Genomic DNA, 19,522 nt, shown 5'->3' with positions numbered 1-19,522 from the left:
GAGGTCTTCTGAAACAGAAAACCAACCCGTAGCAAGGCCTGATGTGTGCCCTAGAATGGCAGAGGCCCCACACGCTGCCCTGGCTTCCCTGGAAGACCCTCCAGCCTGTCTGCTGGATTTCTTGTCCTTACAGGGATTGTTAAACCATCTCGTAGGATTCCTTTCCAGACTCAGCCCTTCACTTGTAGCAGCATTTCTTACTCTGAGGTTCTGGGCCTAGAAACCCAGTGTCCAAAGGTCTAGGACAGAGAGAGTTTATAGAGAGTGGGAGTGCATCAGTGGAAGGCTGAATCCAAACATGAACTGAGCTGGCCTGGGTGGCCTTGTCCTTTTGCCATCCTCGTAACCCTTTAAAGGCTTTAAGATACTTCTTTTGTAATAACTACCCCTAACTAAATTTGGCCAGAGCTGTGAAGGGAAAGAAAATCTAAGACCCTTGAGGGAGATGACAGCCGACTGTTTTACATTTTTACTACCTTTGTTGTTGCCATGCACAGCTGATACATAAACAAGCAATGGCTTCATCTTCTATTTTTTTATATACTGGTTGGACCCAGAACCCTAAAATGTAGATGCTTCTCATGGTCATTTGGCATTTGCAACAGGAGCTGAATTTATTAATAGTACTAATACCTCATCCTTGAGTTGTCCGATATTTTTAAGGGGCATTTGCATACTTTGTTTTTCATATGGAAAACTTTCCATAAGGGCTGGTATCATCTTGGCCTTCCATTGCAGGAACAGCACAGGGAGGTTCGGTGGCTAGGCCACAGTTACCCACACAGCTAGGTAGCAGCAGAGACCCCACCTGGCACCCACCTGGCTTCCTAAGCCCATCGCACTGTGCAGCCTCCCTGAGGAAGCCTAGAGTGGATAGGAACTCTGGTTCTTTAAGATGACCCTGAGTTGGATCTCACTGTCACCATTTATCAGATGGGGGGGTGTCTTCAGGCAAAAGTACTTAACCTCTCTTGTTTCTGTTTCCTTACTCCAAAATGGCAATGATCATACGACTACCCACCTGGGTGGATTGGTGTGCGTATGAAGGAAGTCACGGGGACAAGTGGTTGGAAGAGTGTTGAGCACATAGCAAGTACAAGATAAATGGTGGCCATTGTGTTACTAGTTAGACTATATCATACTTGTCTTTAGCTGGGCTTAGAATCTTGACACTGTGATCTTTCATTCTCAGATCTTAATATGAAGGCTTACCAGGTAACCACTGCCCCAACATAATTATTTAGTGGGTTCATACATGTGAAAGCAGTTGAAATACAATTTCTGAACTCAAGGTTAATATATATCCTTAGTTGGAACAGGTAGTACTCTCCCAGCACCTAAAGCCCCTCACTTCTATCCATTCTTCAAATGACCTTTGCAATAATCATGGTAATTGAGTAGCGTCTGCACCATAACATTGTTGAATAACATCAAAATGATCCGTTTAGCCATCATGAGCCCTCCTAGTAATTCAGACGCACACCAGCTCTTTCAGGTTATTGAGGTAGCTTTTATAAATAATTGCTAATAGTACAAATACTGTCTCGGGTATTTTGGAAGAGTGAATTTTCCCATTGATTTCAGTGTATCTTTAGGAAGTAATTTGCAAAACAGAAGAGTTTGGTTCAGGCGAACTCACCCCTAAGGAGTGTGGAGGGCCACATTGTAGGTTTACTCTGCACTGCCCCTCGTGCTTGAAATTTGGCTCATGCAACCAAGGAACTGAATTTTTAATTTTGTTAAATTTTGATTTAAATTTTAAAACAGAAGTAGTATAAAATATTTTTCTGTTAAATATACCTTGTAGTTTTGGTAAGACTACATTTGTGTTACGATGTTGGGTAAGATTTCTTGTAGTGTGTATTGTGTTTTGTCACCTCGTTAATTTTCTTATTTTGGTTGCATGTTAAAATAATTTTGGATATATTGGGTTAAATAAATATATTGTTAAAATTAAATTCACTTGTTTCTTTTTTTGTTGGTGAGGCTAGGATACTAAAAAATTTAAAATTACCCATGTGGATTGCATTATATTTCTATTAGGGCTGCTTTAGCTGAAAGTAGCCTATTTAAAAAAAAAAAAAAATCATTATTTTCAGACTTACATTTGGACTTCATAGAATCAGAGGTATTTAGAGGAAGGGATCTTAGGGGTCACCTCACTCAGCTCCAACCTTTTGCAAGTGATAAGACCAAGACCAGAGGCTACTATAAGATGATTGACCTCCTCCCAGATGGGGACTGGATCCAGTGGCTTTATAGCTTTTGTGTTGGATCCTGGTTTTACTTGGAAACATAGCAGACATCAGAGCTGCAGAGAACTTCTACCAGATCCAGAGTGAAGAAAATGCCTTATTTATTCATTTATTTACTTATTTATGGAGACTGGGTCTTACTCTGTTGCCTAGGCTGTAATACAGTGGCAGAAACACGGCTCACTGCAGCCTCAACCTACTGGGCTCCAGGATCCTCATGCCTCAATCTCCGGAGTAGCCAGAGCCACAGGTACGGGCCACCACGCCTGGCTAATTTTTTTTTTTTTTCTCTCTTTTGTAGAGACTGCGTCTTCCATGTTGGCCAGGCTGATATCAAAACTCCTGGGCTCAAGTGGTCCTCCTACCTTGGTCCCCCAAAGTGCTGGGATAACAGGTGTAAGCCACCATGCCTGTTTTGGCAGTTTTTAGGGGCCCACACTAATTTTGAGACAGGTCTGCACTTGATAATGTAATGCTAGAGGCTGGGCAGGGGAAATGATCTGCCTGAAAGGGCTGAGAACTGGGAGGCTCTTATTCCTATAGTCTTGAGCAAAGGCACAGTCTTAGAGAACCACACAATATTCAGAGCTTGCGGGTTGGAGAAGGAAAGTCCTCTAAAAAATAAAGAGTATGCGGGCCGGGGGCAGTGGCTCATGCCTATAATCCCAGCACTTTGGGAGGCCGAGGCAGGCGGATCACCTGAGGTGAGGAGTTCGAGACCAGCCTGACCAACATGGAGAAACCCTGTCTCTACTAAAAATGCAAACATGGCCAGGCGTGGTGGCGCATGCCTGTAATCCGAGCTACTCAGGAGGCTGAGGCAAGATAATTGCTTGAACCCGGGAGGTGGCGGTTGCGGTGAGCTGAGATCACGCCATTGCACTCCAGCCTGAGCAACAAGAGCGAAACTCTGTCTCAAAAAAAAAAAAAAAAGAAGAAAAAGAAAGAAACAGTACAGGTCAGACATTGGGCAATTTTTTCATAGCAGAATTTCATAGGCCGTTAATTTGGTTACAGACTTGAATAGCACACAACAGTTCTCTAAGGGTCTGTTTTCAAAGTAATTCCTAATATTTAATGAATTTTTAAGTAATAGAAATTGCAATAGGAAAGTCTAGCTTGAAATCTAATTTGTGTTAGGTTGACCAGGTGACAACCAACCACCCCTGGATTCTGCTCAGTTAGCTGAGACCTGGGGCCAGTTGCCCATTTAGCATCTCAGGCCTCAGCATCCTCATTTATAAACCTGGAGTTTGGACTGCGGTCTCCATGATCACTGTCAGCTCTCCTTAGTCAGTTGGTTGTTCTAAATGTAGTTTAATTGCCAGTAAACACCTGTTCCTGAGTGATACATCTTTAGAAAGAAAGCCTTTTCCTGGTCTTTAAGGAGCCAGTAGATGGGTCAACCTGGCTGGACTTGCTTTTTCAAGTCTGCCTTGTCTATTAGAAAGGCCAAGCTTGCTGATTTTGCCTGTTACATTTGAGTGTTCCTGAGACTTTGCCCAACCTCGGTCTTATCTGCGGGTACCCCAGCCTCTGCATTCCTTGCCCCTACAAAATGTGTTGCAAGTACCAAAGGCACAAATGAAGATTAGCTTGGCTGGAGCATGGCTAGGCACACACCAGTGATTAAATAAATGCTGTTTGCTGGCTGACACTTCTGGAGTGGAAGTTGATTCCTTTTTCTTTTCTTTTCTTTTTTTTTTTTTTTTTGTGGGGTGGGGCAGAGTTTTGCTTTTGGTGCCCAGGCTGGAGTGCAATGGCTTGGCGCCATCTTGGCTTGGCGCGATCTCGGGTCACCACAACCTCCGTCTCCTGGATTCAAGCGATTCTCTTGCCTTAAGATTATAGGCTTCCGCCACCATGCCCGGCTAATATTTTGTATTTTTAGTAGAGACAGGGTTTCACCATGTTGGCAAGGCTGGTCTTGAACTCTTGAGCTTGTGATCCACCTGCCTCGGCCTCGCAAAGTGCTGGGATTACAGGCTTGAGCCACGGCGCCCAGCCTTTATTCCTTTCTTTGGCCTCAATTTTATTGTTAAAAGATAGTGGGAAGGGCCTGATTTTGAAATCATCCTGGAATTAAGGTAGGAGGCCTTGTATAAGCAGTTCATATGTATTTATTGAGTGGGTACCATGTGCCAATATGATACAAGATGTGAAGGACACATGAGTTGGGAAAGGCGTGGGGAAATGCATGCTCACACTGCTGGTGCGAGTGTAAAAGGTACAACCTCTTTGTAGTGCTATTTGGCAGTATATACTCTTTGACCCAGCAACTCCACTTTTAAGTATTTATCTTACAGATACCCTCACACATGTATGAAATGATTTATATACAAGATATTCATTATAGCAATATTTGTAATGGCAAAAAGAAACAAAAGTTAGATAGGGGATTAAATAATTATGTTATTAAGTAATACTGTTTTAGTACACGTGTTTAATGAAATAATGTCCAGTCATTAAAAATAGTGAGACAAAGTCTGGGTGCAGTGGCTCACCCCTGTAATCCCAGCACTTTGGGAGGCTGAAGCCGGAGGACTGCTTGAGACCAGCCTGGGCAACACAGTGAGACCCTGTCTCTACAAAAAAAAAGTAAAATATTAGCCAGGCATAGTGGCACGTGCCTGTAATCTCAGCTATTCACGAGGCTGAGGTGGGAAGATTGCTTGAGCCCAGGAGGTCGAGGCTGCAGCGAGCTGTGATTGTGCCACTGCACTCCAGCCTGGGCAACAGAACAAGACCCTATCTTAGAAAGAAAGGAAAAAAAAAAGGACAACTCACAACTCTATGCCTCTGATGTAGAACCATCTTCAAAATATGTTAAATGAGTGTGGGATACTATGCTTATATGCAATTGTGTGTATTTAATGGCTTCCTAAGAAAAAAGGAAAAAACTGATACTAGTGATTGCCTTGGAGGAGGGTAACTGGGAGATTACTTTTGCAACTTTTAAATTTTATACCACGTACACCTGGTATCTATTTTTAAAAAGCCATTGTCATGCCCTAGACGAGTTTAGTCAGGCCCTAGTAAGAAAACCTTGTAAGACATACCAAGTATGGGGTAATTACTGGCTTTATGGGAAGATTGATTTCAATGCGAAACTCTCTGTATGCAAGTGAACGGTCCTGATTGCAATGCTAAACTCTCTTCAGGCAAGTAAGTTGGCCTGATTTGCCTGTTAAGTTGTATGGGGCAGGCAAATCTGAGTGTCCAGAAGGCAGACCTTCAACTCTTAGTTTCCCGCCTAGGGAGAAGGCACGGGGCTAAAGTGGTTTCCAGAACGTGTCTGTTGTGGCATGAACACCAAGGAGCTGTGGATGAGCTTCCCAGGCTCAAGGTCAGAAGGTCTGGGTCGGAGTCCTGCCCCTGCTGCTTGCCAAATATGTGATTTGGGGCAGGTTGCTTAATTCCTGAAGCCTCAACGTGTTCATCTAGAAATGAACATTACAGGCCGGACGCAGTGGCTCACGCCTGTAATCCCAGCACTTTGGGAGGCCGAGGTGGGCAGATCACCTGAGGTCAGGAGTTCGAGACCAGCTTGGCCAACATGGCAAAACCCCATCTCTACTAAAAATACAAAAATTAGCCAGGTGTGGTGGCAGGCAACTGTAATCCCAGCCACTTGGGAGGCTGAGGCAGGAGAATCACTTGAACCCAGGAGGTGGAAGTTGCAGTGAGCTGAGATTGTGCCACTGCACTCTAGCCTAGGCAACAGAGCGAGACTCTGTCTTAAAAAAAAAAAAAAAAAAAAAAAAAAAAAAAAAAAAAAGATTACAATACCTGGCCCACCTCCCTCATGCTACAGCCTCACTATAGTGAGGCTCAAATGAGATAGTGCCCATGAACACTCCTGTAAACCATGAAGTATGCAAACACCAGGTGTAATAGAAGCTGTTAGGTACCTGTGAGACCAGCAGGCTAGAGCAAGAGATGCTAATTAAAAAAGAATTAAGGTGAAGCAAAGATCTTTTCCCTCTGCCAAATAACTTGGCAAGAATTGTAAAATTAGAAAAGTAGACCCTTAGTAGTTTGCTAATCCTTTGACCTCTGACCCTGCACAAATGATCTCACCCTTTAGACCCGTTCTCTTATTTGCAAAATGAGAGGGGCTCTCTGGGTGATTCCTGTGGTCCCTTCCAGTTGTAGCATTCCGTGACAGTGTGGCATTAACAGTAATTCCCATCTTGGCTGAGATGGATGAGTCATACTAACTGAGAAGTCAAAATATGAGGAGGAAGTCTCTTTACGTATGAGAATTTTCCTTGAGCTAGAGACTCAGAGCCTCTGGAGGGGAGATGAGAGAAAACATTGCTACCACCAAGAAGGGAGACGAGGGATGTATAAAGAGAATAGAGATGTATTTACTTTTTTTTTTTTTTGAGACGGTGTCTCACTCTGTTGCTCTGGCTGGAGTGCAGTGGCGCAATCTTGGCTCACTGCAAGCTCCGCCTCCCAGGTTCACATCATTCTCCTGCCTCAGCCTCCTGAGTAGCTGGGACACAGGTGCCTGCCACCACGCCTGGCTAATTTTTTGTATTTTTAGTAGAGACAGGGTTTCACTGTGTTAGCCAGGATGGTCTCGATCTCCTGACCTCGTGATCCGCCCGCCTTGGCCTTCCAAAGTGCTGGGATTACAGGGGTGAGCCACCGCGCCCAGCCGAGATGTATTTACTTTTTGTGTGTTCTTGCCACCTCCATAGCCTCCTTTGCTTTCAAATGCCCACTTGGGCTGGGCCTTTGGAAAATAGATTTAACCCTTGTTTATTGGAAGGATATTCACACAGTAGGCCAGTTATACACTTTATGGCAGTTGTTACCTCCTCTGTGAGGTCTTTCTGTGCAGATTTAGTGGCATCTCCTCCATGCTGCCTGGGCTTCTACTTCTCATCACTTTGTCTGATAACTCAGATCAGAGACTGTCTCTTACTCATCTTTGTATCCCTGGCACCTGAGGAGTGGTATTAGATGGTTAGATGGATTAGTGATCCATTTAGGGTATTTACACTAATCTTGTTGATCTTGACCACCACCTTTATAACCACCACCATTCTAGAAGTTTTAACTTTTTCTTTTTTTTTTTTTTTTTTTTTTGAGACAGTTTTGCCCTTGTCACCCAGGCTGGAGTGCAATGGTGCGATCTTGGCTCACTGCAACCTCTGCCTCCCTGGTTCAAGTGATTCTCCTGCCTCAGCCTCACGAGTAGCTGGGACTACAGGTGTGTGCCACCACGCCTGGCTAATTTTTTTGTGTTTTTAGTAGAGACGGGGTTTCACCGTGTTAGCTAGGATGGTCTTATCTTCTGACCTTGTGATCCACCTGTCTCAGCCTCCCAAAGTGCTGGGATTACAGGCGTGAGCCACCACACCCAGCAAAGATCTATTTTTTTTTAAGCTAAGTGTTTTATACATATAATAATATTGTTAATAAAATGTATCTAAAATTCATACCACCAGCACACACGGTCTCTAGCTAGCAGCAGTAAATGGCATTTAGTACTTTCTTAGCTCCCAAACCTGGATGACTGACTGTACTGACTTATTACTTTTAGCTATTTGTAAGTAGTTACATCTGAAAATTGACCCAGGCACAGTGGCCCATGCCTGTAATCTCAGCACTTTCGGAGACCAAGGCAGGAGGATCAGTTGGGGCCAAGAATTTGAGACCAGCATGAGCAACATAACAAGAACCATATCTACAAAAACTAAAGATTAACCAGGCATGGTGATGCATGCTACTTGGGAGGCCAAGGTGGGAGGATCACTTGAGCCTAGGAGTTAGAAGCTACAGTGAGCTAGGAAGGTGCCACTGCACTCCAGCCTGGTCCACAGAGCAAGACTCTTATCTCTTTAAAAAAAAAATCTGAAAAGGACCCCAAGGATTGAACTAATAATTTATCTTTACAAATGCAGGACCAAAAGAGAGGGTCAAGGATCAGCTGGGGAGTGTAGAAGTGGCAGAAGTCTCTGGAGAAGCCCTACGGTGTGAATGTGCTAGAGTATGTGTGCCCATCCTCATGGGGGACTCCCTTGGAGGAGGAGGGTACGCCAGCATGGGCAGCAAAGCTGTTTGACCTCAAGGTGGAGATCCGAGCCACCTGGTTAGTCCCATGCCCAGTTAATTTCTATGGAGGTTTGGTAAAGTAGGTTAGGGAGTTGGATCCAATGTTCCTGAAGGTTCTGTTGGTAATATGGCAGGGTCAGTCAGGTCAGGAGTGGGGAGGGTTGGATCATTCTAAGGGCAGTAGAAGACCTAATCCCAAGGGTGAGAATTTCCTCTCCTGTGGAGGACAGCATTTAGAACTCAGTACATACATGGCTGGTTCAGAAATGGGGAGGAGATTAGAAAAATTTATCCTAATGTTTGCTTGTCAAACCAAGCCTTTCTATCAGCAAAGTAGTGAAACCCTTACGTAAGTCCTTTGAAGCCTAGCAGCAGTATCCTACTCAAACACAAACCACCAAAAAAAAACAAAAAACAAAAAACAAAAAAACCTCCTTGGGGACCCAGATGGATGTGAAACCTCTCATGGAAAATTCAGCACCATGGGCTCTTTGTAGCAGGTAGGATCACCTGCTGTTTTGGAAATTAACTTTTTTTCTGACATATTTTTGACTGAACTCTGCATGTGCCTCTTGAGAAAATAATCCAAATTCTTGCTTTCTTCACTTTCCAGTTTTGCTTTATCTTTGCATCATGCTCTGCAGTTTACAGACAAGCATAATGGGTGAGAGTTCCAGTAAATTGGCTGGATCATATTTCTTAGACTGAGTCATGACTGAGGAACTTGTTTGGGAACAGGAAGCAGCCCATGAAAACGTCTGCACATAGTAACCTGCCAGACTGAAGAAACTGGACCACTTTTAGTGGAAAGATAAAAGGGTAGAAAAATGGTTCTATAACTCAGGGAATGGTAATTTTGTGAACTAGGGTTTTAACTTGTTGAATAATTCGTCTTTGTGTGTATTTGGGCTTTTTTATGCTGTTAAAAGTCTCTAGTTTTTCAAGATAAGGGAAAGGAAAACTTGGATTTGTGGTAACTGTTGCTACCTCTTAAGTGTCTCTGCTGATGTATACAACATGTTACTCGGCCAGTTTGTTTTTTTTTTAAGGCACTGTAGTTACATAGAAATAAACCTGGCAACATTTCCATTTGGCCTAGACGACTGTAAGGCCCCTTTTGTCTCCAGTATTCTGTGGTTCTGTATTTTAATCACTTACTTTACAATTATTGTAGCAACACAATCAAGATAGCAAATCAGTCTAGTAAAACCAAAAGTACTGGAATGTGGGCAAATAGAAAGAATGACCTAGAATTCTTGCTGAGAAAACAGTTGGCATTGCTATATTCTTCTAATGCAGTGTGAGAGAAGCCACAGAAGTAAATAGGCAAGTAAATGTTTATGAAATGTAATAGTCATCAGCAAGATGTATTTTAAAAACACATCTGCTTGGTGTCATGTTGCTTTATTTAATAAGGATTATGACTGCAAGGCAGAAATTTGTAAATGAAGATCTCTGTTGTTTTGTTTTGTTTGTGCTTTTAAGACAGGGCTGGAGGGCAGTACGTGATCATGGCTCACTGCAACCTTCATCTCATGGGCTCAAGTGATCCTCCCACATCAGTTTCCCAAGTAGCTGGGACTACAGGAGTGTCCCATCATGCCTGGCTAATTTTTTAATTTTTTTGTAGAGTTGAGGTCTCACTATGTTGCCCAGGCTGGTCTCAAACTCGTAGACTCAAGTGATTTTTCCCACCTCAGCCTCCCAAAGAACTGGGATTACAGGTGTGAGCCACCGTGACTGGCTGTTATTTTATCAATTCCTCAAAATTCAAGCATGCCCTCAAATGTTTTTGCAGCCTCATATAGCTCTTAATTTGGTTTATATTCATCCAGATGGTAGGATGTGTTTCATGTTCCACCTGGTTTTGTTAGAAATACTTGGGCAATGTCTATGGGAAAAAAACATTGAACTAGATTTAGCTTTCGGGTAAATAATGTAATCACCTGGGAATAATATGAAGAATGAAATGAAAGAAAGAAAAATATAATCAAGTGTAACTTAGACTCTGAATGCTAGTAACTAAGATTTGGGATGAAGGAGGGATCTCAGGGGAATAACGTTAAGATTTTTTTTTAATGGAAATACATGATTTTAAGAAGGAATAACTTAAGACATTCCAACTTTATACTACATTAAAGTAAAAAGAGCAAGGATCAGTTTTCTCTTTGGAGCAAGGCTCAGTTTCACTTACTGTTGAGAGTAGTGTGTATAATTAATTTTTTTAACAGTTTATTGATGAAATATATTTTTAGAAGGAAATCTCCCACCACCTTCCTGTCATTCTCAGGGCAAGGCAGAGGGTAGGAGAGGGAAGGGAGACTCGGGGGAAATGGGAGGTGCAAGCCTTAATTAGACATTTGAGTGTTTAAAAGAAACCGTTTTACTTTTCATTTCAAATACTATGTCTTAGTTTACTGAATAGCTTTAATTTAGGACAGGGATTGTGTTATCTTTTCTGATATTTTGGATCATCTAAGCATGATAAATGCTGGTTTATTCAAGGCACTAAAATTGACTTGCAAAAGACATATTTAGTATGGAGTCTGCGTTCAAGTCCTTTCTTCTTTGTTTATCCTGGTACAAAGATGTTTGTTTTAAAGTGGTATGAGTTAATTGTCCAACTTCAGATTTCCCTAAATGTGTAACAGATTACCCAGTTGGCAAATGATGATATATATTTTTTAAACATGAATATTTCCGTTAGGCCAGATGGTGATTTAACATGAATTGTCCAACATTTGTGTTTCTTATCAAATTGTCTTCTTTTGTCTAAGCCAAGCTAGCAACATAATTTGGAACACACTCAGGAATCACTAAAGAACAAGAGCCAAAAAAATTCAGACACCAAGTGGCAGACGGCATTTGCTCCATATGCGATGCAAAGGCTCCCGGCCAGTGCTCGCCTGGCCCTTGGGAAGCTTTCTCACCCATTGTAAGGAAGTATCTGTGGAGTGCTGTGTAGCCCATCCACCTGCTTTCCTCTCTCTACTCAAACCCTACTTATCTAACACTTGGTACTGTGGCCTTCCTCCATGGGGGACTTGCACTTCCTCAAAGCCCTGGATTTCTGTGCAGAAGAGCAGTTTTGGTTCTTCCTTAGGCACTTCCTTTCCTCCTGTCCAGTGTCATGTTCTTGTTTGTTATGGGCTCCACCCAGACGATTATTTCCTCTTAGATGATGTGTGAGCCTTGCAGAGAGCTGGGTCATTTGTGGAATAAATCATGTGCCCAGTCACACGGCTCCTTACAGGAAATGGTCGCTGCATATTAGCTTAGCACAAAACACAGTAGTGAACTTGTGGGCCTCCCCAACAGTGAGTCTTCAGTTAACTTCTGCTGTTTTTTTTTTTTTTTTTTTTTTTTTTAACATAAAGCTTTGAATGTTTCGTACAGTATCAAATCTCTGCAGGATTTTGCCCGCTGAAACAGATGTGAAAATCTGAGTAGCACAGAGTTTGACATTAAGGCCATAACAATAAACCCATTGTTGCTACGTTCTAAATTTGATCAAGATGTCTGTTTTTGGGAACCCAAAACAGTTGCTTCAAATTTAGCTTTTTTCTTTTTTGAAGCAGTTTTTTTTGGGGATCTCTCATAGCAAGAAAAAACATTACATAAACTTTTTTTTTTTTTTTTGAGACAAGGTCTCACTTTGTTACCCAGGCTGGAGTGCAGTGGCACGATCTTGGCTCACTGCAGCCTCGACCTCCTGGGCTCAAGCAGTCCTCCCACCTTCGCGCCCCCAAGTAGCTGGGACTACAGGCACGTGCCACTACGCCCGGCTAATTTTTGTATTTTTAGTAGAGACAGGGTTTCTCCACGTTGCCCAGGCTGGCCTCGAACTCCTGAGCCTCAAGCTCCAGATCTGCCAGTCTTGGCCTCCCAAAGTGCTAAGATTACAGGTGTGAGCCACCGTGCCTGGCCACATAAATATAAACTTAAAAATACACAGGAAAACCTTTCAGAACACTTTGAAACCTATTTTGGTCCTATTACAATTGCACTGAATGCCCCACAGCCTAATGAAGAGCAATTAGATGTTGTCATTTGGTGACATTCTTGGTGGAGACAGTAAGCTAGGGCCACAGAATCTGCTTAGTCTCCCAGGGTCCAGCATTGTTTCAGATAACGTGAACAGGATGCTCAAGAGCTAGTCTAAATAGTGCTTCATGGCTTATTTTTCCTGTTTGTTGATAAGGATTCATAAAGGTGTCCTTTTCTGGTCATGTCAGGAGAAATTCAAATAAAAACCATTGAATTGGTTTGGAGTTGTCCATTGAAGGGTGCTCACAGCAGGAATTGAGTGGCATTGAGCGTGTGTGTGTATGTATATAAACATTTATGTTAGAGTGTATGCTAATGTATATGGGGTGCCCACTGCCGTCACCACCCCCCCACCAACAGTAACAAAACCATCAATAGCAATATCCACCAAAACTTCTAATTTGCTTATTAATTTGCTTTATTATTTGTAAATAATTCAGAATCTCTCTGAGATCAAAATCCTTTTTTATTACAACATGTTAATAGTAGTCTAATTCAGACCTGCCCTGAGGAAGAACCAAGCAATGAAGCCGTCCATGATTTTAGAAGTTAATTGACTTATTCTTTCTGACCATCTAGATAGTCCCCATATTATTTTAGGCTCCTCCTAGTTAGGTCCACTACCTCATTATTATCCATTGGCCTGGACTTTGGTCTCACTTATACAGCAAGTAGTAGAGCCTATCACTGTCGACATGTAAACATTTGCATATTTTACATTTATAGAGATACTTTTCACATGTCTCATTTGATCCACTAACATCTGTATGCTTGGACGATGGAATAATTAAACAATGTATAGCTAAAACCATCTAAACCCCTCAAATATTATCATCTGATGGGAAGGAAAAGGGGGAAAGAGGAAATTAAATATAGTTATTTCAATTCTTGGCATGATTGACACTGACAATTAAAGAGTAAATTCCATTCAGTATTTTCTTCCAGCTCATGAGAGTTGGCTGTAAGGATACTTTGCAAGTCAGATTTGTGGGCAGATGTTTGCAACCTAAATTGCTTCAGTTGCATGAAAAAGTCACAACCTTTTACTGATTTTCATCCTGGGATCTCTTTAACAAGGAAAAACCTCAGGCCCAGGAAGTCTGGGGTAAGTGAGGCAGGGATGTGTCAAAGTGCACTTTTCCCCAGGTGCAGGGACAAGTATTTGAGTTTCTTTTATTGACCTTGCAAAGAGCTTTGCACACTTTGCACATCAGTTCTTGAGATGGGTGGGAACATGAACTGCCTGCTTTATGGAGTTCAATTAAGATTGCAGGATCATGCATTCCTTTCATTTTTGGTGCTAGTACCTAGAAGATGGGAATATATTGAACACTTAATACTTTGCTTGGGCAGGTAGCTCCAGTTTGCAGAAAGTCTAGATAGGATACTCTGCTATATATCTAGTTTTACTGAGAAGAAAGGGCCCAAGCTATTTTTAAAGAATTTTAAAGTAGGTTTCTCAGCCTGGCGTGGTGGCTCACACCTGTGATCCCAGCACTTTGGGAGGCCGAGGGAGGCAGATCACTTGAGGTCAGGAGTTTGTGACCAGCCTGGCCAACATGGCGAAACCCTGTCTCTACTAAAAATACAAAAATCAGCCAGGCATGGTGGCACGCACCTGTCATCTCAGCTATTGGGGAGGCTGAGGTGAGAGAACTGCTTGAACCCGGGAGGCAGAAGTTGTAGTGAGCTGAGCTTGCGCCACTGCACTCCAGCCTGGGCAACAGAGCGAGACTCTGTCTCAAAAAAATAAATCAATAAAATAAAGTAGGTTTCTCTATACCTTGGAATTTTCTATCTCCCACGATAACCTTTGGGTAAACATGTCCATCAAAATGGAAACAAATCAATTTTTAAAATAGAAATTATTCTCATGTCTATTTTAGTGGGAATCCCCCTGAGAAGATAGCCATGTATGACTGAATGCTCTGTGGTTGCTATTTTGTTGCTCTTGGCCAGGAAACTGATCTAGGTGACATACTTAATCTGACCTGCAGACTGGCCACTTCATACTACCAAGATTCCAAAGCAAAGTATATATACAGTCGGCCCCATGTAGCCTCTGGTTCCATGATGCAACCAATGGCAGATTGGTTGAAAAATATTTGGAAAAAGGCCAAGCGCAGTGGAGTGGTTCATGCCTGTAATCCTAGCACTTTGGGAAGCTGAGGCAGGAAAATCACTGGAGCCCAGGAATTCAAGACCAGCCTGGGCAAAATGGCAAGACCTCATCTCTACAAAAAGTAATTAGCTGGGCTTGGTGGCGTGTGCCTGTAGTCCCAGCTACTTGGGAGGCTGAGGTGGGAGGATCATTTGAGCCCAAGTGAAGGCTGCAGTGAGCCATGATTGCATCACCACACTCCAGCCTGGGTGACAGAGCGAGACCCTATCTCAAAATGAGTAACTAAATAACAAAATTTCAAAAAAAAAAAAAAAAAAAAAATGGGGGAAAAAAATGAAAAAATAACAATACACAAATAAAATACAGTATAACAACTATTTACACAGCATTTACACTTTATTAGGTATTGTAAGTAATCCAGGGATGATTTAAAGTATATAAGGGGATGTGCACAGGTTATGTGCAAATGCCATGCCATTTTATATTAGTGTAGGCTCATGGCTAATAAAGCATGAACCTGACTGAAGCTGCCTGGGTATGTGTCCTTGTTCAGCCACTTTGTGGTAGTATCTCTTTTTTCTTAACCTCAGTATTCTTATAACAGGGATGTTTTCTCTGTATAAGGCTGTTTTGAGGAATAGTTTCTATATGTAAAGTACTTAGAACAGTGCGTAGCATATGGGCCGGGTGCAGTGGCTCACGCCTGTAATCCCAGCACTTTGGGAGGCCGCGGCGGGCGGATCACGAGGTTGGGAGATCGAGACCATCCTGGCTAACACGGTGAAACCCCGTCTCCACTGAATATACAGAAAATTAGCTGGGAGTAGTGGCGGGCACCTGTAGTCCCAGCTACTCAGGAGGCTGAGACAGGAGAATGGCGTGAACCCGGGAGGCGGAGCTTGCAGTGAGCCGAGATCCCGCCACTGCACTCCAGCCTGGGCGACAGAGCGAGACTCCGTCTCAAAAAAAAAAAAAAAAAAAAAAAAAGTGCGTGGCATCTAGGAAGCCCTTAATAGATACTGCCTTAAAAATAATTAGGTATTTCCGGCCGGGCGCGGTGGCTCAAGCCTGTAATCCCAGCACTTTGGGAGGCCGAGACGGGCGGATCACGAGGCCAGGAGATCGAGAGACGATCCCGGCTAACACGGTGAAACCCCGTCTCTACTAAAAAAATACAAAAAAACTAGCCGGGCGAGGTGGCGGGCGCCTGTAGTCCCAGCTACTCGGGAGGCTGAGGCAGGAGAATGGCGTAAACCCGGGAGGCGGAGCTTGCAGTGAGCTGAGATCCGGCCACTGCACTCCAGCCTGGGTGACAGAGCAAGACTCCGTCTCAAAAAATAAATAAATAAATAAATAAATAAATAAATAAATAAATAATTAGGTATTTCCTAGTGAGGTATACCTAACTACAAGTGCTGTTTTAACTATGCCTACTCTGTGTGCTTTACACTATATATTGTTCAAGGCTAGAATAATTAGCCCCATGAGCAGGGTTTCATAGCATGTAAGATTCCAACACCAGCCTTCAGTCATGGGTACAGGTGGCCTGTGCCATCCAGCTAGCTGCGCTGCCTCCAGACTGGGTGGCCTGCTCCTCCTCCGTTGGATAAAAATAGCCTGACTCTTCACTGAAACCACCACCATGTTATTTGTGTCCTTGGGAAGCTGAAAGTAATAGAGCTCTAAGTCTGGCATTGCCAGCTGTCTGCAGAACTGAAATGCAAAGTGCGACATGTGTCTACACTGTACCCACTGGCCTCCAGGTCGCAACTCCCATTCCCCCATCTTGATTTTTTTCCATTCTCAAATTCATTATTTCCCCTATAGGTGACTGTGGAATGGAAACAGATTTAGATTTCCTACCTATTTAGATTTTTTCCATACTAAAATTACAAAGCAGAAAAACTGCTATTGACACATTTTTGGTTAGGAAAATCTGGATGTGGTTCCTATGCCTAGCCTAGTCATATAAATTCTCTCCCCATGTATCTTTGTGTGTGTGTGAAACAGGGTCTTGTCACCCAGGCTGGAGTGCAGTGGTACAATCACAGCTCACCATGGTCTTGACTTCCTGGGCTCAAGCGATCGTCTCACTTCAGCCTCCCTAATAGTAGGGACTACAGGCTCACATCACCACATGCAACTAATTTGTTTTGATTTTTGGTAGAGACAGGTGTCACTATTGTGCCCAGGCTAGTAACTCCTGGGCTCCAGCAGTCCTCCTGCCTTGGCCTCCCAAACTCCTGGGATTACAGGCATGAGTCACCAAGCCTAGCCTCTCCTCATCAAAACCATTCCCTCTTTGTAAGATTCTTCCTATGTCTTAAAACTTTAATACCTTTAATCCTTCCCTGGAGCCATAGATTTATTTATTTATTTATAAGGCAGGGTCTCACTTTGTTGCCCAGGCTGGAGTGCAGTGGCACAATCATAGGCTCACTGCAGCCTTGACCTCCTGGACTCAAGTGATCCTCCCACCTCAGCCTCCTGAGTAGCTGGGACTACAGGTGTGCACCACCACACCAGTTTTGTTGTTGTTGTTTGTTTTTGTTTTGGTAGAAACAGGGTCTCTCCATGTTGCCCAGGCTGGTTGCGAACTCCTGGGCTCAAGCAATCCACCCGCCTCAGCCTCCCAAAGTGCTGGGCTTGTAGGCGTGAGCCACCGCACCTGTCCCTGTCTGCTCTTTTTTTTTTTTTTTTTTTTTTTTTGAGATGGAGTCTTGTTCTGTTGCCCAGGCTGGAGTGCAGTGGTGTGATCTCGGCACACTGCAACCTCCGCCTCTCAGGTTCAAGCCGATTCTCCTGCCTCAGTCTCCCAAGTAGCTGGGATTACAGGCATGTACCACCACGCCCGGCTGACTTTTGTATTTTTAGTAGAGATGGGGTTTCACCATGTTGCCCAGGCTGGTCTCGAACTCCAGACCTCAGGTGATCCACCCACCTCGGCCTCCCAAAATGCTGGATTACAGGCATATAGGTGAGCCCCAGAGATAAGAGTAGCAAGCAGTGATGGGGAGAAGATAATCAATCTAGTGTAGGAAAGATGGAAAGAATGGTGACATTTCACAACTGCTAGATTGACACTTTAACTTGGGAGTTATCCCTCTATAAACTGGATATTTGCTGAGCAAAGTTTAAAGAAAGCTCCATGTATTCAGTAATGTTTTCCAAACCCCACTTCTCGTAAGTCAGTGGCTTAGAGTGCTTGCTCTAATTTCTATATTGCGTTAAACAAGGGTGGGATTTCTTTTCATTCAAACCATTTGTGACTTTGCCCTTTAGTGACCTCTACCATCACCCTATCATTAATGATCCAAGTGATTAGAATGGATGGCTATGTGTTTGTAGGTTGTTTGTTGTCTTTAATGAATAGATTCATTGAATGGAATTAACTGTGCTCTTCTAGAACATTGGATCTGTGTTCTCATTTAGATTGTATTTGTAATCTCCCCACTCCCCACCATCAACAGTGGCATAATGTGAATTAATATATGTGGTATCTGCCATTTAAAAACCATGATCTCTTTCCTTCCTTTTTTTGTCTTAAACATAGGACATGGATTTGATTGATATACTTTGGAGGCAAGATATCGATCTTGGAGTAAGTCGAGAAGTATTTGACTTCAGTCAGCGACGGAAAGAGTATGAGCTGGAAAAACAGAAAAAACTTGAAAAGGAAAGACAAGAACAACTCCAAAAGGAGCAAGAGAAAGCCTTTTTCGCTCAGTTACAACTAGATGAAGAGACAGGTGAATTTCTCCCAATTCAGCCAGCCCAGCACATCCAGTCAGAAACCAGTGGATCTGCCAACTACTCCCAGGTAGAGTACTCCATTCTTGGGAAAGTTATGGCAGGGTTTAAGGAAACACTGACCAAGGAATTAAAGTATCTGGATTTGAGTTCCAGCTTTGCCTTTCTTTTACTTAACCTTGTCAAATCTACCTTCCAACCTCAGCCTCCTGATGAGTCCAGTACCCAACCTACTAATCTTAACAGAGTTATTGTGAGGATTGGGAAGACATAAGTTACACAAAAGAGTTTTGTAAAGTATAGAAACATCCTGTAAGGATCAAGTAGCAGCAACAGAAGTAGTGGCAGGAGAACCAAGTAGTAGGAATTACTGGCGTTACTGTGTGTGGCAAGCACTGTTTTAAGAACTTAACATATACTGACTGATTTAATCAACACAAGTATATTAATTAGGTACCATTATCCCTATTTTATCTGCGATGAGCAACTGAAGCTGAAAAAAGGTTAAATAATTTGCCCAGATCACTCAGAAAATTGGAGGAGCTAAGATTTGAACCCACGTGGTCTGGTTCAAATTGTGTACCAAAGTGATCTCTGCAATAAGATAAATATTTACCTAACTTGATTATATTTTATGAACATCAAGTATTGAATATTTTGCTTGGCAATGGAATATTTAACCATTTTTGTCTTCCTTTGTGTCATTCCCTTTTATCAGGTTGCCCACATTCCCAAATCAGATGCTTTGTACTTTGATGACTGCATGCAGCTTTTGGCGCAGACATTCCCGTTTGTAGATGACAATGAGGTGAGGTATAAAATAACCTGGTTAGGAGCAAAACTCCCTAACTATAAAATAACAATCGTATTCTACGTAAGTCCCATCAATGAGTCTCCATTTAAAAGAATAAAAACAGTTTTAGGAGGAAATTTTTTAACCAAGGAAATACTCTGTCAAGGAAACCTTAGCCTATAGATAACTTTACAATTAAGAAAAAAATAATAAAAAACCTTCACACAATACAAAACCAAAACCATTTACTGTTGCATAGCCAGAAACATGGACAGCATAACCATGGAAACAAATAACTCATTTGCTGCAAGTATCTAAGAGGTCTTGGTGAGTAAAAAGCCAGCTGGGCAATAAACGAAGACTTCTTCAGTTAACAGTTTTAATAAATCGGTTTTATCTGGTACCACTGTGCTAGATATTATATAAACTAAATCCTAAAGATTGTGCTTACTCATTTTAAAGTTTACTTTCAAATGCGTAGGCTGA

General features: G+C 42.6%; 1 protein-coding gene across 4 annotated transcripts in view; it reads left to right on the top strand.

The window, feature by feature from the left end:
• Positions 1-19,522, top strand: part of LOC105483176 (NFE2 like bZIP transcription factor 2) — a 57,235-nt gene that overhangs the window by 35,233 nt on the left and 2,480 nt on the right. For 3 of the 4 annotated variants that reach the window (XM_071072982.1, XM_011743865.2, XM_011743866.3), the window contains exons 2-3: positions 18,047-18,313; positions 18,962-19,051. In XM_071072982.1, coding sequence (XP_070929083.1) covers positions 18,050-18,313; positions 18,962-19,051 — 354 coding nt within the window. In that variant the 5' untranslated portion in view covers positions 18,047-18,049. Of the gene's footprint in view, positions 1-10,679; positions 11,260-18,046; positions 18,314-18,961; positions 19,052-19,522 lie in introns of those variants that run through there. The other variant, XM_024793229.2, reaches the window with a different exon arrangement.

The sequence above is a fragment of the Macaca nemestrina genome, chromosome 11 (assembly GCF_043159975.1).
Source record: "Macaca nemestrina isolate mMacNem1 chromosome 11, mMacNem.hap1, whole genome shotgun sequence".
NCBI lineage: Eukaryota > Metazoa > Chordata > Mammalia > Primates > Cercopithecidae > Macaca > Macaca nemestrina.
This window is presented reverse-complemented; position numbering and strand designations above follow the sequence as displayed.